At 42.8% G+C, this 18576-nt stretch overlaps 1 protein-coding gene across 1 annotated transcript in view; it reads left to right on the top strand.

Annotated features, from left to right (window-relative positions):
• Positions 1 to 18576, top strand: part of reck (reversion-inducing-cysteine-rich protein with kazal motifs) — a 250308-nt gene that overhangs the window by 222299 nt on the left and 9433 nt on the right. Inside the window, exons 20-21 of the mRNA XM_085993983.1 lie at positions 4224 to 4297; positions 8330 to 8485. Of these exons, the coding sequence (XP_085850109.1) occupies positions 4224 to 4297; positions 8330 to 8485 (230 nt within the window). The remainder of the gene's footprint in view (positions 1 to 4223; positions 4298 to 8329; positions 8486 to 18576) is intronic.

The raw sequence follows: 18576 nt of genomic DNA on the forward strand, positions 1-18576 counted from the left end.
CTGGGACACTGGCACCAGTACTGGGGCAGGAGGGAGCTGTTCCATTGGGATGGGCTTCACTTGGCCAGTGCTGGGACTAGAGTCCTGGCGGATCATATAACTAGGGCTGTAAACTAACTAGTGGGGGGGAGGTTCCTAGAGAGCAAATAATAAAAATGACAACAGAGAAGGTCATAGACTTAGGTAGCAGTGGGGAAATTAAAAACCAGAGCGTGTCAGGAAGGGGCAGAAGGTATGGAGTAAAAGGTAAAGTAATAAAAAGGGCAAAACCAGGAACTAAGTGTCACAAAACATCTTTGAAAGTTCTCTATCTGAATGCACGTAGCATTTGTAACAAAATAGACGAGTTAATGGCACAAATAACTACATATGGGTATGATCTTGTGGCCATTACAGAAACATGGCTGCAGGGTGACAATGCCTGGGAATTAAACATACCAGGTTATTTAACGATCAGGAAGGACAGGCAGGAAGGAAGGGGAGGTGGGGTGACTATGTTAATAAAGGAAGGAATCACTGTAATACAGAGAAATGATATTGGGTCAAAAGATCAGGATAATGAAACAGTTTGGGTGGAGGTAAGGAATAATAAGGGGAAAAAAACACTAGTGGGCGTAGTCTATAGGCCTCCGAACAGTGGCAACTCTGTTGGACGGAGTATCAATCAGGAAATAGTTGAGGCTTGTAATAAGGGAACATCTATAATTATGGGGGATTTTAACTATCATATTAATTGGACAAATCAAATTGGGCAGGGCTGCCTTGAGGATGAGTTCATTGACTGTATTAGGGATGGGTTTCTTGAGCAGTATGTAACTGAACCGACCAGGGGGCAAGCAACCTTAGATCTGGTCCTGTGTAACGAGACAGGATTAATTTAAAATGTCCTAGTAAAGGATCCCCTTGGAATGAGTGACCATAACATGGTTGAATTCCATATTCAATTAGAGGGTGAGAAGGTTGGATCTCAAACAAGCGTGCTAAGCTTGAATAAAGGAGACTATGAAGGTATGAGAGTGGAATTGAGTAGAGTGGATTGGGAAAATAGATTAAAGGGTAAGACGATACATGATAAGTGGTGTACATTTAAGGAGTTATTTTACAACTTCCAAAAAAAAAATATTCCACTGAGAAGAAAAGGGTGTAAAAGAAAAGACAGCCATCCGTGGCTAAGTAAAGAAATTTAAGGATAGTATTCGACTAAAAACAAGGGCATATAAGGTAGCCAAATCTAGTGGGAGGATAGAGGATTGGGAAAACTTTAAAAGACAGCAAAAAATAACAAAAAGATTGATTAAGAAAGGGAAGATAGATTATGAAAGTAAATTAGCAAAAATAATAAGGGGAAAAAAACACTAGTGGGCGTAGTCTATAGGCCTCCGAACAGTGGCAACTCTGTTGGACGGAGTATCAATCAGGAAATAGTTGAGGCTTGTAATAAGGGAACATCTATAATTATGGGGGATTTTAACTATCATATTAATTGGACAAATCAAATTGGGCAGGGCTGCCTTGAGGATGAGTTCATTGACTGTATTAGGGATGGGTTTCTTGAGCAGTATGTAACTGAACCGACCAGGGGGCAAGCAACCTTAGATCTGGTCCTGTGTAACGAGACAGGATTAATTTAAAATGTCCTAGTAAAGGATCCCCTTGGAATGAGTGACCATAACATGGTTGAATTCCATATTCAATTAGAGGGTGAGAAGGTTGGATCTCAAACAAGCGTGCTAAGCTTGAATAAAGGAGACTATGAAGGTATGAGAGTGGAATTGAGTAGAGTGGATTGGGAAAATAGATTAAAGGGTAAGACGATACATGATAAGTGGTGTACATTTAAGGAGTTATTTTACAACTTCCAAAAAAAAAATATTCCACTGAGAAGAAAAGGGTGTAAAAGAAAAGACAGCCATCCGTGGCTAAGTAAAGAAATTTAAGGATAGTATTCGACTAAAAACAAGGGCATATAAGGTAGCCAAATCTAGTGGGAGGATAGAGGATTGGGAAAACTTTAAAAGACAGCAAAAAATAACAAAAAGATTGATTAAGAAAGGGAAGATAGATTATGAAAGTAAATTAGCAAAAAATATAAAAACAGATAGTAAGAGTTTTTATAGTTATATAAAAAGAAAAAGGTTGGCTAAAGTAAATGTTGGTCCCTTAGAGGATGAGACTGGGAAATTAATGGTGGGAAATATGGAGATGGCAAAAACACTGAATGAATATTTTATATCAGTCTTTACAGTAGAAGACACTAAGAATATCCCAACACTGGACAAACCGGGGGCTAAAGGGGGGGAGGAGCTAAACACGATCAAAATCACGAAGGAAGTGGTACTCGGTAAAATAATGGGACTCAAGGCGGATAAATCACCTGGACCTGATGGCTTACATCCTAGGGTCTTGAGGGAAGTGGCGGTAGGGATTGTGGATGCATTGGTAATAATTCTCCAAAACTCCCTGGACTCGGCAAAGGTCCCGGCAGACTGGAAAACTGCTAATGTAACACCCTTATTTAAAAAGGGCAGTAGACAGAAGGCTGGAAACTATAGACCGGTTAGCCTAACATCTGTGGTAGGTAAAATTTTGGAGTCCATTATTAAGGAGACAGTAACAGGACATTTGGATTATCATAATTTAATAGGACAAAGTCAGCATGGTTTTATGAAGGGGAAGTCATGTTTGACAAATTTGCTGGAGTTCTTTGAGGAAGTAACATATAGGGTGGATAAAGGGGAACCAGTGGACGTAGTGTATTTAGACTTCCAAAAGGCATTTGCAAGGTGCCACACAAAAGATTATTGCTTAAGATAAAAAATCACGGGATTGGGGGTAATATTCTGGCATGGATAGAGGATTGGCTATCTAACAGAAGGCAGAGAGTTGGGATAAATGGTTCATTCTCAGACTGGCAATCAGTAACTAGTGGTGTTCCGCAGGGGTCAGTGCTGGGTCCCCAACTCTTTACAATCTATATTAACGATTTGGAGGAGGCGACCGAGTATAACATATCAAAGTTTGCAGATGATACTAAGATGGGAGGGAAAGTAGTGAGTGAGGAGGACATAAAAAACCTGCATGGGGACATAGACAGGCTAAGTAAGTGGGCAGAGATTTGGCAGATGGAATACAATACTGGAAAGTGTGAGGTTATGCACTTTGGCAGGAAAAATCGTAGAGCAAGTTATTATCTTAATGGCAAGAAACTGGAAAGTACTGAAGTACAAAGGGATCTGGGGGTCCTGGTGCACGAAACTCAGAAGGTTAGTATGCAGGTGCAGCAAGTGATTAAGAAGGCCAATGGAATGTTGGCTTTCATTGCTAGGGGGATAGAATATAAAAATAGGGAGGTATTGCTTCAGTTGTACAAGGTATTGGTGAGACCGCACCTGGAATACTGCATACAGTTTTGGTGTCCATACTTAAGAAAAGACATACTTGCTCTCGAGTCAGTACAAAGAAGGTTCACTCGGTTAATCCCGGGGATGAGGGGATGGACATATGAGGAGAGGTTGAGTAGATTGGGACTCTACTCATTGGAGTTCAGAAGAATGAGAGGCGATCTTATTGAAACATATAAGATTGTGAAGGGGTTGGATCGGGTGGATGCGGGGAGGATGTTCCCGATGATGGGTGAAACTAGAACTAGGGGGCATAGTCTTAGAATAAGGGGCTGCTCTTTCAAAACTGAGATGAGGAGGAACTACTTCACTCAGAGGGTGGTAGGTCCATGGAATATGCTGCCCCAAAAAGCTGTAGAAGCTACATCATTACATAAATTTAAAACAGAAATAGACAGTTTCCTAGAAGTAAAGGGAATTAAGGGTTATGGGGAGCGGGCAGGAATTTGGACATGAGTCTAGGTTCGGATTGGTCATGGCCCTGTGGGTAGTGGAGTGGGCCCAGGGGCCGTGTAGCCTGATCCTGCTCCTATTTCGTGTGTCTAATTCTGTTAGAATCAGGAGATGGTTCTGTGATAGTGGATTGGCAGTTAGGATCAGATCAGTCATGACCTTATTGAATGGAGGAGCAGGCTCGAGGGGCCGATTGGCCTACTCCTGCTCCTATTTCTTATGTTCTTATGCCCAAGTGAGTCATATTGGTTCACACCAAAAAGCACTTAAGAAACTATTAACTGTAAAAGTTTGAGTGTTCTAGTGAGTAAAAATATACCGCTTACATAAAAGTGGTCCAAAGGTGTAATATTTGTTGTTGTCTTCTAGGAGCCTGCTGCCCATTGTGTGCTGGAATGCTGCGAGTTTTATGGAGCAAAGATCAGTTGGACAGCCTTGCTAAGGTAATTCCTAGATAAAGAATTAAAACAAACAACTTCAGTTTGATTTAGAGTATAATGGACTAAAGTGGGCAGCCTTGAAAATGGTTTTCAAACATTTCTGTGTAGGGGAAGCCCTGCAATTATTTACTCGGTCCCAGAGAACCTCTGTCCAAACTGTGACAGAGGCAGTGTACAGTCTTGCTATCTCCACATAATACTTTATTTATATGAAATTTTGGATTGTCAGATATAGTCTGAAATTAAAATGGATTTCTATTAGCTGTATACTTTCTGTGTGGGGGGAAAGTAAGACAATACACAAATTAATGTACAGATAATTTTAGGAAGAGCAGGCCAACTGGTTACTCAGAGAAGTCACTAAATGTAACAACAATTTGCATTTATATAGTGCCTTTAATGTAGAAAAAATGTCTCAGGTCACTTCACCAAGGCATAATCAGACAAAAATAGACGCCAAGCCAAAGGAGACGATATTAGGAGGAGTGACCAAAAGCTTGCTGAAAGAGGTAGGTTTTTAGGAGGGTCTTAAAGGAGGAGAGGAAGGTGGAAAGATGGAGAGGTTTAGGAAGGGAATAACATGACATGGGGCCTAAACAGCTGAAGGCGCAGCCACCAATGGTAGGGTGAAGGGAGGGTAATGCACAAGAGACCAGAGATGGAGGAACAGAGAGTTCTGTGGTGGGGGACTGGTAGGGATGAAGGAGGTTACAGGGATAGGGAGTGGCAAGGCTAAATACGTGGATGAGAATTTTAAATTGGCGGCTTTGGTACACCGGGAGCCAATGTAGGTTAGCAAGGACAAGAGTGATGGTTGAGCTGGACTTTTTGCGGGATAGGTTATATGTACTTGCAAATTAATTGCATCGAAATTTCCTCATTGCTTTGAAATGTTAAATGCATGAAAAACATGTTGAGAACTCTTGTGGTTGTGGGCAGAAACAAGCTATTTGATATGCAAATGACATCAAAAACCCACCAGGATGAGCAGAGATTTAAAATTCACCTTATTGGTAAATAATGTGATTGCCTGTCTAATGAGAGAGAATCTGAGGTGTTGCAGCATGCTTTGAATAGTATAGGTGCTGCTGGTTCTCCTGTTGTCCAATGTCTTCATTCTGTGGCATGGGAGGGTATCCATGGAGCTGAAGTGCCCAGAAGATTATGAGTAGAACTTTGAAGAATTTGGCCTTTTGATTATTTTTGGGGCAGTTTAAAATATTATACGAGTCAAGTATTATATTTAGATTATTTGATGTATTCTTCTACTAATGCGTAACTAAAAATGATAAGTAAATTTCACTTTGACATTAGCCTGCAGTGCAAAACACTGTTAGAGCCATTCCATCCATGATCTCTTTCCCTCACTCTTCTCACCCAAGCTTAACTGATCTTGCTCATACATTATCTCTGTACTTTTCAATTACACGCCTTTCTCTGCGCTCAGAGTCCACGGCCGGAATTTTGCCGGCACTCAAGAGTGTGGGTTTGGATGTGGGACCGCTGTCAATCAATCTTCCCAAGTGTCGGGTCCCCGACGGCGGCGGGAAGAGGATTAAAGCCACTTACCTGCCTGTTAACAGGTACTTGATAGTTGTTAACAGGCTCTTTTTCAATTTTGCTGCTTCTGCCTCGGGTTGGCAGATGCAGTATAATGTGGATAAATGCAAGGTTATCCACTTTGGTGGCAAAAACAGGAAGGCAGATTATTATCTGAACGGCAATAGATTGGGAGAAGGGGAAGTGCAACGAGACCTGGGTGTCCTTGTGCACCAGGCGCTGAAGGTAAGCATGCAGGTGCAGCAGGCGGTTAAGAAGGCATATGGTATGCTGGCCTTCATAGCGAGAGGATTTGAGTACAGGAGCAAGGATGTCTTGCTGTAGTTGTACAGGGCCTTGGTGGGACCACACCTTGAATTTTTGTGTGCAGTTTTGGTTGCCTTATCTGAGGAAGGATGTCCTTGCCATGGAGGGAGTGCAGCGAAGATTCACCAGACTGATACCTGGGATGGCAGGAATGACGTATGAGGAGAGATTGGGTTGATTGGGCTTATACTCGCTGGAGTTTAGAAGAATGAGAGGGGATCTCATTGAAACTTATAAATTCTAACAGGACTAGACAGACTAGATGCAGGAAGGATGTTCCCGATGACGGGGGAGTCCAGAACCAGGGGTCACAGTCTAAAGATAAGGAGTAAGCCATTTAGGACAGAGATGAGGAGGAATTTCTTCACCCAGAGAGTGGTGAACCTGTGGAATTCTCTACCACAAAAGGCAGTTGAGGCTAATTCATTAAATATATTCAAGAAGGAGTTAGATATATTAAAATTTCAAACTTCTACTCTTAACACATTCTTGGCTTTTAGAGATCTGCTTTAAAAGTTCTTTACAACTTCCTTTACACTTCTCACTGGGGCAAGAACCTTCTAAACTGCCAAACCTTTTGACCTGGGTGGGCAAAGCATGATCTTAACTATCAAAAGCAAAATACTGTAGATGCTGGAAATCTGAAATAAAAATGGAAAATGCTGGAAATATTCAGCAGGTCAGGCAGCATCTGTGGAGAGAGAAACAGAGTTAACATTTCAGATTGATGATCTTTCGTCAGAACCGATGACTTTTCATCAGAACATTAACTATCTTCCATATTACCAAGGAAATCCATGGGTATATGACTGTTGGTGACTAATCAATTCAGTCACAGGGAACCTGTTCCAAGCTGACTTTCAACTGGATTGACACGTCCCAAAAACTAGAATTGTCAGATTTTAATTCGTTTGATGAAGAACAAGTCTCCAATTAAGTTTTATACTCGTTTTGCCTGGCTAGTGTTTAAATTATAACAAGGGAACACTTTTTGTGATATCAGGGTTGTTTGAGGCACTTTCTAGGTGGTTAACTTTATCTATCCAAGGACTGTAGCACATTAATTGGTCTGTTGGTGTGTAACTTCAGTTAGGTTCAGTTTAAGCTGCCACCAGGGTCTTAGTTGGAAACATCTGGATGGTACTAGGATGCATGAAGATTTTGTGTAGAATTTCCCAGAATACCTGCAATATGTACAGAATATCTGTACGTCACCACTATCTCCAACACTCCGCTGTGCTCCGCTCCATCACTCCTCTTCCATCTCCATTCAACCTGAAACTCCACTCTGCTCCTTCACTGCCTTCAACCTCCTGGGCATTTGTTACACTTCTGGATTTGCATTAGACATTCATTCGGGTTCATTGTCACTGGTCGGTCTGTAAGTGGGTTCTCTCCCACTGTCTCTATTTCACACCATATCTCTCTCAACTGTCCCCTTTCTTAGCTTAACAGGAAGCCAAAGGTTTGACGTTAGATCCTCCCCCAGCTCTCCATGTCTGGGGATTGGCCAGTTGACCTGCCAATCAACTGGCTACCCCCCGACTGGGCTTACATGAATGAAACCATTCCAACATATTACACTCAATTGAATGGGAGGTGCAATAATGTCAGGGCCTGTAATGTAGATTTGGTTTATTAACATGTTGCAGTTGGATTTTATGTCTTGCTTCTGACTCCAGGTTCAATATGTGTGAGTTGGTAAATTGAACTCACACACACAGGCCAATTGACTAAGTAAAAGGGCTCCACTGAAGGTGCTAAATGTAATGGCATCGGTTTTGAGGTTTTTTTTGTTGCTTGACGTGAGGCAGAAAGAAAGTAAACTCTTCAACTAAAAGGATGCTATTGGTGGTAGTGTACAGATGGCAAATGTGCTTTGCTTATATAAATGCCATGTTATTGATGCAGAAGATATTCTCTTTCTTTTAGGAACAGGAGTAGGCCATTCAGCCCCTCAAGCCTGGTCTGCCATTCAGTTAGATCATGGCTGATCTGTACCATAACCCCATTTATATCTTAGTACCAGGTGCAGGTAAAAGTTCAAATGTTTGAAGTGTGATGTTCATAAAAGACAATTGATTACCACAGGATCAGTAGAAAATTAATTTGCAGTCTATTACTGGAATAATACACTGTTTCATCCTCAGCATTTCTTTTTTCTTGCAGTTAAATGGGGGAAGACCAGTGTCTGTACACGACATCCTTTACACTTTACGCCTCCACGTTTCAGTGCCTCAATGTGATGTTTTTGGATACCTAAGTATAGAATCTGATCTTGTGATCCTCATCATTCCAGTCGATCAAGACCCAACAACACTGCAGGTATGTTTTAAATATTACGCATTTTTGTTTCTTTTAACTTTGTAGCTAATGGCCCGGAATTTGCGGTTGTAATGACAGCGAAACTGTCAGCGCTCGTCATCATTATTGTGTAAAGCTGACAGCAACTTCATCCGCACATGCGCAGTTAAACGCGGAAATCTGGAAGTTGCTGTCAGTGATGCCCTACTTCTCCACGGGGTGCGCTGTTGCAGTCTTCGCCGATGGAATCAACACAGAATAACTGATTTGATGTAAACTTCAACTATTTACATGCTTTTCTCGCTGTAAAAACCAACGACAATGTTAAGCCTTGTTCAATCAGGAGTAACTGAGATTTAAATGGCATACTAAGTCATAATTACTGCTAAACAACCTCTCTAACCCTGAAAAACTAATGGCGTCTCGTTCCCTCAGAAGAACATTTAAAAATGTCAAATTTTTTGAAAAATAAAAATTATTTTTATTTTATTTTAAAAAATTGTTTTGCTACTTCTCGCTTAACCCCACATGTATGTCCCAATCTTTATCTCGCTTTATGTACAATTATTTAAATGTGTATTATATTCCCTGCTTTTTATTTCCTGCTTTGCTGTCTGAGAATTCTTTAATCTGATTGGCTGATTAGCCTGTCTGCTGCCTGCCCTATTGCTGGTCGCTACAGATCCCTTATAGGTGGCATCAAATTCAAAGTGACGTTGGAAATGAGGACATCTACGCTCTAGAGCCCGCTAAATCTTTGTCGGCAGCTTTTTTCGAGGTCAGCAGCGAGTGCCGTCCCTTTACCGCTGACTGCAAAATCCAGGCCAATATGTTTTGTGTAATACAGAAAAATACATACACACAATAAAAGTTCTACGGTAAAATCAGTTCCATCTAACATATTTATCTGTATAAGTAAAAGTCTTGCATCTAATGTGTGTGCTTTATGTCATGCCTTTCAAAGGTGTTACACCTGAATGTGTGACCTTAGCGATGTCACAGCTCAAAACATAGGAACAGGAGTAGGACATTCAGCCCTTTGAGCCTGTTTCATCATTCTGCTACATCACGGCTGATCTGTACATGACACCTCCATTGGACAGAAGTCAGTGATTGGCTGAAATGAGCACTTACCTGTCAGTTACCAATCAAATATTCGATTGACTAAATATGAATGAAACTGGGATCAGAGTTTGGGGAAGTGGTCAAAGACAAGGTCAAAGAGGAAGATTTAGAAGAGGCTTTTGAAAGTGGGGAGAGATGAAGCAAGGTGTAAGGTTTTAGGAAAAATGTTAAGTGCAGGACTGTGATGGCTCTGCCACTGATGCTGTAACAGCGGTCTGCGGCATAATCCAGACATTCAAGAGCATAGGGTGTGAGCTGGGGCAGCAGGTTGCAGAGGTTAGGTAGACCAAAGCCATAAAGGGATTTATAAACTAGGAAGAGGATTTTTGAAATTAATGAGTTGAGGGATGGGGAGCCAGTGGATGTCAATGAAGACAGAGGTAATGGGTGGATGGGTTTTAAAGTTGAACGGGGTACAGACATCAGAGCTCTGCGTGAGCTGGAGTTTGTGCAGGATGGCGCTCAGGAGGCTTACAAGGGTGTTGGAGAAGTTGAGTCTGGAAGTGACAAAGGTATGAAGGAGGAGTTTAGTGGTACTGGATTGAGGGAGGGATAAAGTCAGACATTATTGAAGAAGTGGAATTAGGTGGTCTTGGTGATGGACTGAGTGTGAGGTCTGAAGCTCAGCTCAAAGTTGAATAGAACACTGAGATTGCACACCATCTGGAGGAACCTGAGTGAGGAGCCATAGAGGAGAATTGGAGTCGGGGATTATGGTGTAGAATTTCTGGTGAGAATCAAACATGTCCTTTTTCAATAATATAGAGAGCGCGACATTGCACCAAATATCGGTACCATTTCTGATCAGAAAGGATACAAATTCCACCAGGATGACCTAGGAAAATCTAACTCTGTTGGTAAATGTTTTCTACTGCAGATTATCTCTGATTTAGGAGCTTGTACTGGTTGTTCTCAAAGTCCAGGAAAAGGATCTATGTATGCCTCTACCTCCTCTGAGGAAGTGAGCCTATTGAACTAATTGGAATTTCTCTCAAAACTCTTGGATCTGTTTGTTACCCTGATCCTTTGTACTATTTGTCCTCCTCAATCTCTCTGCAGTATTCAACTGCAGCTGGCCTTTTCTGCTTTTGCTGTTGCAGCACATTGACCATACAAACTTAATCGTGATTAATGTGCCTTAGTGAACCTAAGTACTCATTCTAGGTGAGATAGTCTGAAAGTTGTCAACTCTCCCTGTGCCCTAATTAGATCAAGCTCAACATCTGCAGTTGACAATTTATTTTTAGAGTTGGCAATGGAGTGCCCTGTGCCGGTTCCTTTTTTGGTAACGTATATGATCATGTGACCTCTGGAAGCAATCTTACCTAAGAACATAAGAATTAGGAGTAGAAGTAGGCCATACCACCTGTTGAGCCTGCTCCGCCATTCAATAAGACCATGGCTGATCTTTGACCTCAACTCCACTTTCCCGTCCGATCCCCACATCCCTTGATTCCCCGAGAGTCCAAAAATCTATATCTCAGCCTTGAATATACACAACAATTCAGCATTCACAGCCCTTTGGGGTAGAGAATTACAAAGATTCACAACCCTCTGAGTGAAATTCCTCCACATCTCGGTCTTAAATGGCCGACCCCTTATCCTGAGACTACGCCCCCTAGTTCTAGACTCTCCAGCCAGGGGAAACAACCTCTCAGCATCTACCCTGTCAATCCCCCTCAGAATCTTATGTTTCAATTAGATCACCTCTCATTCTTCTAAACTCCAGAAAGTATAGGCTCAATCTCTCCTCATAGGACAACTTTCTCATTCCAGGTATCAATCTAGTGAACCTTTGTTGCACCACCTCTACGGCAAGCATATTCTTCCTCCGATAAGGAGACCAAAACTGTGCACAGTACTGCAGGTGTGATCTCACCAAATCCCTGTACAATTGTAACAAGACTTCCTTACTCTTGTACTCCAACCCCCTTGCAATGAAGGCCAGCATGCCATTTACCTTCCTAATTACTTGCTGTACCTGCATGCTTCATCTCTGTGTTTTCTGTACGAGGACACCTAAATCTCTCTGAACACCAACATTTAATAGTTTCTCACCATTTAAAAAAAATCTGTTTTTCTATTCTTCCTACCAAAGTGAATAACCTCATTTCCCCACATTATACTCCAGCTGCCACCTTCTTGCCCACTCACTTAACCTGTCTATATCCCTTTGCAGGGTCTTTGTGTTCTCCTGACAGCTTACTTCCCCACCTAGCTTTGTATTGTCAGCAAACTTGGATTACACTCGGTCCCTTCATCTAAGTCATTAATATAAATTGTAAATAGCTGAGGCCCAAGTACTGATCCTTGCGACACCCCACTAGTTACACCCTGCCAACCTGAAAATGACCTGTTTATCTCTACTCTCTTTTTTTCTGTCCGTTAACCAAACCTCTATCCATGCTAATATATTACCCCCAACCCATTATCCCTTATCTTGCGTAACAACCTTTTATGTGGCATCTTAACGAATGCCTTTTGGAAATCCAAATATGCTACATCCACTGGTTCCCCTTTATCTACCCTGCTAGTTACATCCTCAAAATACTCTAATAAATTTGTTAAACATGATTTCCGTTTCATAAAACTATGTTGACTGCCTAATCATGTTATGATTTTCTAAGTGCCTTGGCAATCTGTCATGCTATCCAGAATGTCATTAAGAATTGTCGCGTGACATTCCATTCAGTATGATAAAAAATAAAATGTCTCGCAAAGCAATGTGTTCAGGCACCATCCTGCTGACTGCTGAAGCATGGCTATAGATGGGCCAGGATTCGCAATTTAATATTTCTGAGTATAAAACCTTCAGGAAAGCTTCTGGAAGAAGAAAGGCAGTCGAAAGTTGAGGATGCAGTTTGTAGACAAATTAGAGAAGCATGTATTAACAGTGGAGTTATACTTGTAGGAGATTTTAATTGTCTGAAAATCTACCTGGAATAGGGCATAGGTTTGTAGTGAAAAAGCTAAGTTTCTTTGCAGTGTGTTCAAGACAGTTTCTTAGTCAATATATTGCTACTCAATAAGGGGGGACGCACCAATTGACGTGGTTTGGGTAATTACGCAGAGCAAGTAGGCAACCTAAAATTAGAGGAACATTTGGGAAACAATGTTACCAGACTAGTAATCCAGAAGCCTGGACTAATAATCCAGAGAATGTGAACTAAAATCCCACCGTGATTTCAATTTAGATTTTTTTTTAAATTTGGAAATAAAGAGCTGGTATCAGTAAAAGTTACCATGATGCTGTAGGATTGTTGTAAAAATCCAACTGGTTCACTAATGCCCTTTAGGGAAGTAATCCTGCTCTCCTTACAGGTCTGGTTTATATGTGATTCCAGTCCCACACCAACATAACTGCCCTCTGAAGTGGTCTAGCAAGCCACTTAATTGTAGCAAATCGCTACCAGTGTTCAAGAAGGCCCACCACCACCTTTTCTTGGCAACTATGGATGAGCAATAAGTGCACGACCACATCCCAAGAATGAATGAATAGTTGAAGAAAACAACAGACACAGCACAATATAATTACAGGAAACTTTGCGCTATCCGGCACCGACGGGACCGAGCTGTTGCCATTCCCTCAAAACTGCCGGACACTCCAGCGCTAATGTTGAAAGATACGGAAGCTTTTGAGCTCCATATCTATCAACAAACCCTGTTGCTGCAACAGCTTCTAAACAGCCAAGCGTCTCTGTAGCTTAGCAACAGCTTCAGCAGACCTTGCAGAGCTTGACTGTTGAGGAAAAAAGCAACAAGAAGAAAAAAAAACTAACGAAAACGGCTCCTGATTTTTGCCGGTGGCTCGAGCATTCCGGACAGTTAGCCTCCGGATAACACAAAGCTTCCTGTAGATTCAAAATAAGAATAGAACATGAAAAAGAAGTTGAGGACTTGACTATAAAAGTGAAACACACAAATCATTGTGACATAACAGACAGAAAGCAGAGTCGTAGTAGTGAATGGTTGTTTTTCAAACTGGAGGGAAGTATACAGTTGTCTCTCCCAGGGGTCAATATTAGGACCACTGCTCTTTTTAATATATTAATGACCTGACTTGGGTATACAGGGCATCATTTCAAAGTTTGCAGATGATACGAAACTCTGAAATGCAGTAAACAATTAGGAGGATCGTATCAGATTCAGGAGGACAAATACAGACTGGAGAAATGGGCAGACACTTTTTTTATTCATTCCTGGGATGTGGGCGTCACTGGCAAGGCCAGCATTTATTGTCCACCCCTAATTGCCCTTAAGAAGGTGGTGGTGAGCTGCTACAGTCCTTATGGTGAAGGTACTCCCACAGTGCTATTAGGGAGGGAGTTCCAGGATTTTGACCCAGTGACAATGAAGGAACGGTGATATATTTCCAAGTCAGAATGGTGTGTAACTTGGAGGGGAACTTGGAGGTGATGGTGTTCCCATGCGCCTCCAGCACTTGTCCTTCTAGGTGGTAGAGGTCGCAGGTTTGGGGGATAGACTGATGAACAAGGTCAGAGAATGTGGATTCAGGGGACAAGTAGCAGAATGGATAGCTAGCTGGCTTCAAGACAGGAAGCAGAGAGTAGGGGTAAAGGGTAGCTATTCACAGTGGCAGAAGGTGAGTAGTGGTGTTCCACAAGAATCAGTGCTGGGACCACTGCTGTTCACAATTTACATTAACGATTTAGACTTTGGAATCAAAAACACCATTTCTAAATTTGTGGATGATACCAAATCGGGGGGGATAGTCAATACTGAGGAGGACTGCAACAAATTACAGGAGGACATTAATAAACTTGCAGAATGGGCATATAATTGGCAAATGAAGTTCAACACAGATAAATGTGAGGTATTACATTTTGGTAGGAAGAATAGGGAGGTCACTTATCACTTGGAGGGTGGGAGTCTAGGTGGGGTAGAGGAGCAAAGGGATCTCGGAGTACAAATACACAAATCACTAAAAGTTGCGACACAGGTTAGCAATGCCATTTAAAAAAAAAAAAAAGCAAACCAAGCACTAGGGTTTATTTCTAGAGGGATAGAATTGAAAAGTAGTGAAGTTACGCTAAACCTGTATCTAACCTTGGTTAGACCACACTTCGCGTACTGCGTACAGTTCTGGTCGCCATATTATAAAAAGGATATAGAGGCACTGGAGAGGGTGCAGAGAAGATTTACTAGGATGATACCAGAAATGCGAGGGTATTCATATCAGGAAAGGATGAACAGGCTGGGTCTCTTTTCCTTTGAAAAAAGAAGGCTGAGGCGTGACCCAATAGAGGTCTTTAAAATTATGAAAGGTTTTGATAGAGGGAGAATGTTTCCACTTGTGGGGAAGAGCATAATTAGAGGCCATCAATATAAGATAGTCACCAAGAAATCCATTCGGGAATTCAGAAGAAACCTCTTTACCCAAAGAGTGGTGAGAATGTGGCACTCGCTACCACAGGGAGTGGTTGAAGCAAATAATATAGATGCATTTAAGGGGAGGCTAGACAAGAATAATGAGGGAGAAGGGAATAGAGGATTATGCTGATAGATTTAGCTGAGGAAAGATGGGAGGAGGCTCGAGTGGCGCATAAACGCCGACATGGACTGGTTGGGCCGAATGGCCTGTTTCTGTGCCGTATATCCTATGTAATCCTATATAAAAACATGGAGGAGTACTGATTCATCAGCTGGTGGGGTGGGAGGGAGTGGGGGCACGGTAGGTGGTAATCAGCTTGAGGTTTCCTTGCCCATGCTTGACCTGAAGCCATGAGACTTCTTGGGATCCGGAGTCAATGTTGAGGACTCCCAGAGCCCCACACTCCTGACTGTATACCACTGTGCCGCCACCTCTGGTGGGTCTGTCCTGCCGGTGGGACAGGACATACCATGGGATGGTGATGGAGGAGTCTGGGACATTGGCTGAAAGGTATGATTCTGTGAGTATGACTCTGTCAGGCTGTTGCTTGACTTGTCTGTGGGACAGCTCTCCCAACTTAGGCACCAGTCCCCAGATGTTAGTGAGAAGGACTTTGCAGGGTCGACTGGGCTTGGTGTGCCGTTGTCGTGTCAGAAGCTGGTGCCTAGGTCGATGCTGGTGGTCCGTCCGGTTTTATTATTATTGTTTCTCATAGTGGTTTGTTAAAACTGAGTGGCTTGCTAGGCTATTTCAGAGGGCAGTTAAGTCAACCACATTGCTGTGAGTCAGGCTGACAGATTTCCTTCCCTAAAGGACATTAGTGAACAAGATGGGTTTTTACAACAATGGTCACCATTACTGATACTAGCTTTTTATTCCAGATTTATCTAATTAACTGAATTTAAATTCCTCAGCTGCTGTGGTGGGATTTGAACTCGCGTCTCTGGATTATTAGTCCAGGCCTCTGGATTACTAGTCCAGTAACATAACCACTATGTTACCATTCATGATGACAGGCAACAGCAAGGACACTGGCAGAGTGGCAGCAGTGGGAGTATGAATGCTATCATCCTGAGAGAGGACAGCTGGGTCGTCCTCTGCAGATCCATTGCCACTCCCGCGTGGTAGTGCCTTAGCAACCCTCGTCATCTGCTGGAGTGCAGACTGCTGTGATACCCTGCAAACCCCTTTCAACAATAGTAAACCCAGCCATGATGGCAGCAGTCTTTGCTTGCATGGCAGCAAGCTGAGCTTGCATGACTTCAGTCTGAGCTTCCACTGCAGCACTCAGATGTTGGGTGGCTTCTGCTGGTGCTGCAATGGAAGCTGAGACTTCAGCCATCAGACACGGCATGATGGTTGGATCCACAAGTGCATTAATGGATCTGCCCACCCCTTCCACGCTACCCAAAGCCCTGTGCAAGGCAGGAGCTGGACTCATCCATATTCCCTGACATTGCATTCAGGCTTTCTGGCAGGCTGCCAATGCACCAAGCTTTTCATTGTGCATACCCATCAGCGTTCTCTGTATGCTGCCCCATCAAAGTCTTCATAAAGTCCCACATAAGAGACTGTTAACTAAGGCAGAAGCCCACGGAATTGAAGACACATTATTGACCTGGTTAGGAAATTGGCTGAGCGGCAGAAGACAGAGAGTAGGGATAATGGGTAGGTACTCTAATTGGCAGGACGTGACTAGTGGTGTCCCGCAGGGATCTGTGTTGGGGCCTCAACAGGTCACAGTATTTATTAACGACTTAGATGATGGCATAGAAAGCCATATATTCAAATTTGCCGATGACACAATGATAGGTGGCAGTACAGATGAAAGCATAAAATTACAAAGGGATATCGATAGATTAAGTGAATGGGCAAAACTGTGGCAAATGGATTTCCATGTAAGCAAATGTGAGGTCATCCACTTTAGACCTACAAAGGATAGAACAGAGTACTTTCTAAATGGTGAAATGCTAAAAACAGTGGAGACTGGGGGGTCCAGGTATATAGATCATTAAAATGACATGACTAGGTACAGAAAATAATCAAAAAGGCTAATGGAATGCTGGCCTTTATATCTAGAGGACTAGAGTATAAGGGAGTAGAAGTTATGCTGCAGCTATACAGAGCCCTGGTTAGACCACACCTGGAGTACTGTGAGCAGTTCTGGGCACCACACTTTAGGAAGGATATATTGGACTTGTAGGTTTACCAGAATGATGCTCTGACTCCGAGGGTTAAATTATGAGGAGACATTACACAAATTAGGGTTTTATTCCTTAGAATTTAGAAGGTTAAGGGGTGATTGGATCGAAGTTTTCAAGATATTAAGGGGAACAGATAGGGTAGATAGGGAGAAACTATTTTTGCTGGTTGGGGAGTCTAGGACTAATAATTAGGTGTTGGAAATGAGAAAGGCACAAGGATAGTGTTGTGGTAGGAGTGGGGGGAAAGCAAGAGGTGCATGCTTACACCATGTGCAGCTTATAAATCAGAAGAGATTGTGGGATGAGGGGGAAGTGGCATATGTGAAGGAGGATAACGTATGAGGATACCAGAATCTTGTATTCTTTCAACCCCGCCGATGGCCATGGGCTCAGCCATACCTCTGCCAAGAAGGGCCAGCGCCATCTCCTCCAAGGGGTGAGGTCATGCAGGCTAGCCATACTCTGCCAGTTAAGGTCTGCTGGCATTGGTTATGCTCTACATTTTCCTGCAAGAGAAAGGGAAGTTTGTCAGTGAGTGTGGTTCGATGTGCTTGGGTGATTTGGCTGTCAAGGTTGAATAGCTGACTGCGTTCAAGCTGTGAGATGTTGGTGTGAGGCTTTCAGCAATGGTAAGTGTGTGGGTGAGATTGAGATTCTTGGTAGGTGACTGATAGGGGCGTGGTGCATTGAGCAGTGTGTGAGGCTAGTGGTGCAGATGGTGGGATATCGCATTTGAAGATGAATTCACTCACCTTTACAACTCGTGTGAGATCATTAAACTTCTTCCTGCACTGAGTCCAGGTCCTTGGGGCTGCACTGTTGGCATTTACCACAGTGGCTATCTGCTGCCACTGCAGTCTGGTCTGTTGCCTGGAGGGTTTCCTGGCCTCCTCTGGAAAGAGGACCTCTCTCCTCGAGTTGACCTCCTGGACCAAGGCCTCCAGTGCTGCATCGGAGAACCGAGGTGCACTGTTTCTCCTCTGTTGTGCCATCGTTATCACTTTCTTCACTGTCTTCCCAGCCACTTCAATCACCTGTTGCAGGCAGGGTGCAGACTGCCTTTAAGTAGTGCATGCTAGCTTTAATTGGAGCTAGCCTCGCACAAAGTTGGGCCCCCTGCTGAGTGTTCAGCGCTTGGCTGAAAGCTACAGTCATGTAAATTTGCAGGCAGCACAAATTTTACGTGTTGCCTGCTGTCCTCTGAACGGGCACAGGTTGCTATCGCATCGCAATCCCCACGCAGGTTTTCGGGGATACTGAATTTCTAGGCCTTAGTGTTTACAGGCCAGATAATAAAATAAATGACAGCAAAAATATAAAATATGCAGAGAAGCCACAAAATAACCAATTAGAAAAGCTAAGAGGGAATAGGGGAGAATTTTTTTTTAAAT

Source organism: Somniosus microcephalus, chromosome 7 (genome assembly GCF_052327205.1).
Source record: "Somniosus microcephalus isolate GS21.2 chromosome 7, FLI_Smic_1.0, whole genome shotgun sequence".
NCBI classification, from domain to species: Eukaryota; Metazoa; Chordata; class Chondrichthyes; order Squaliformes; family Somniosidae; genus Somniosus; species Somniosus microcephalus.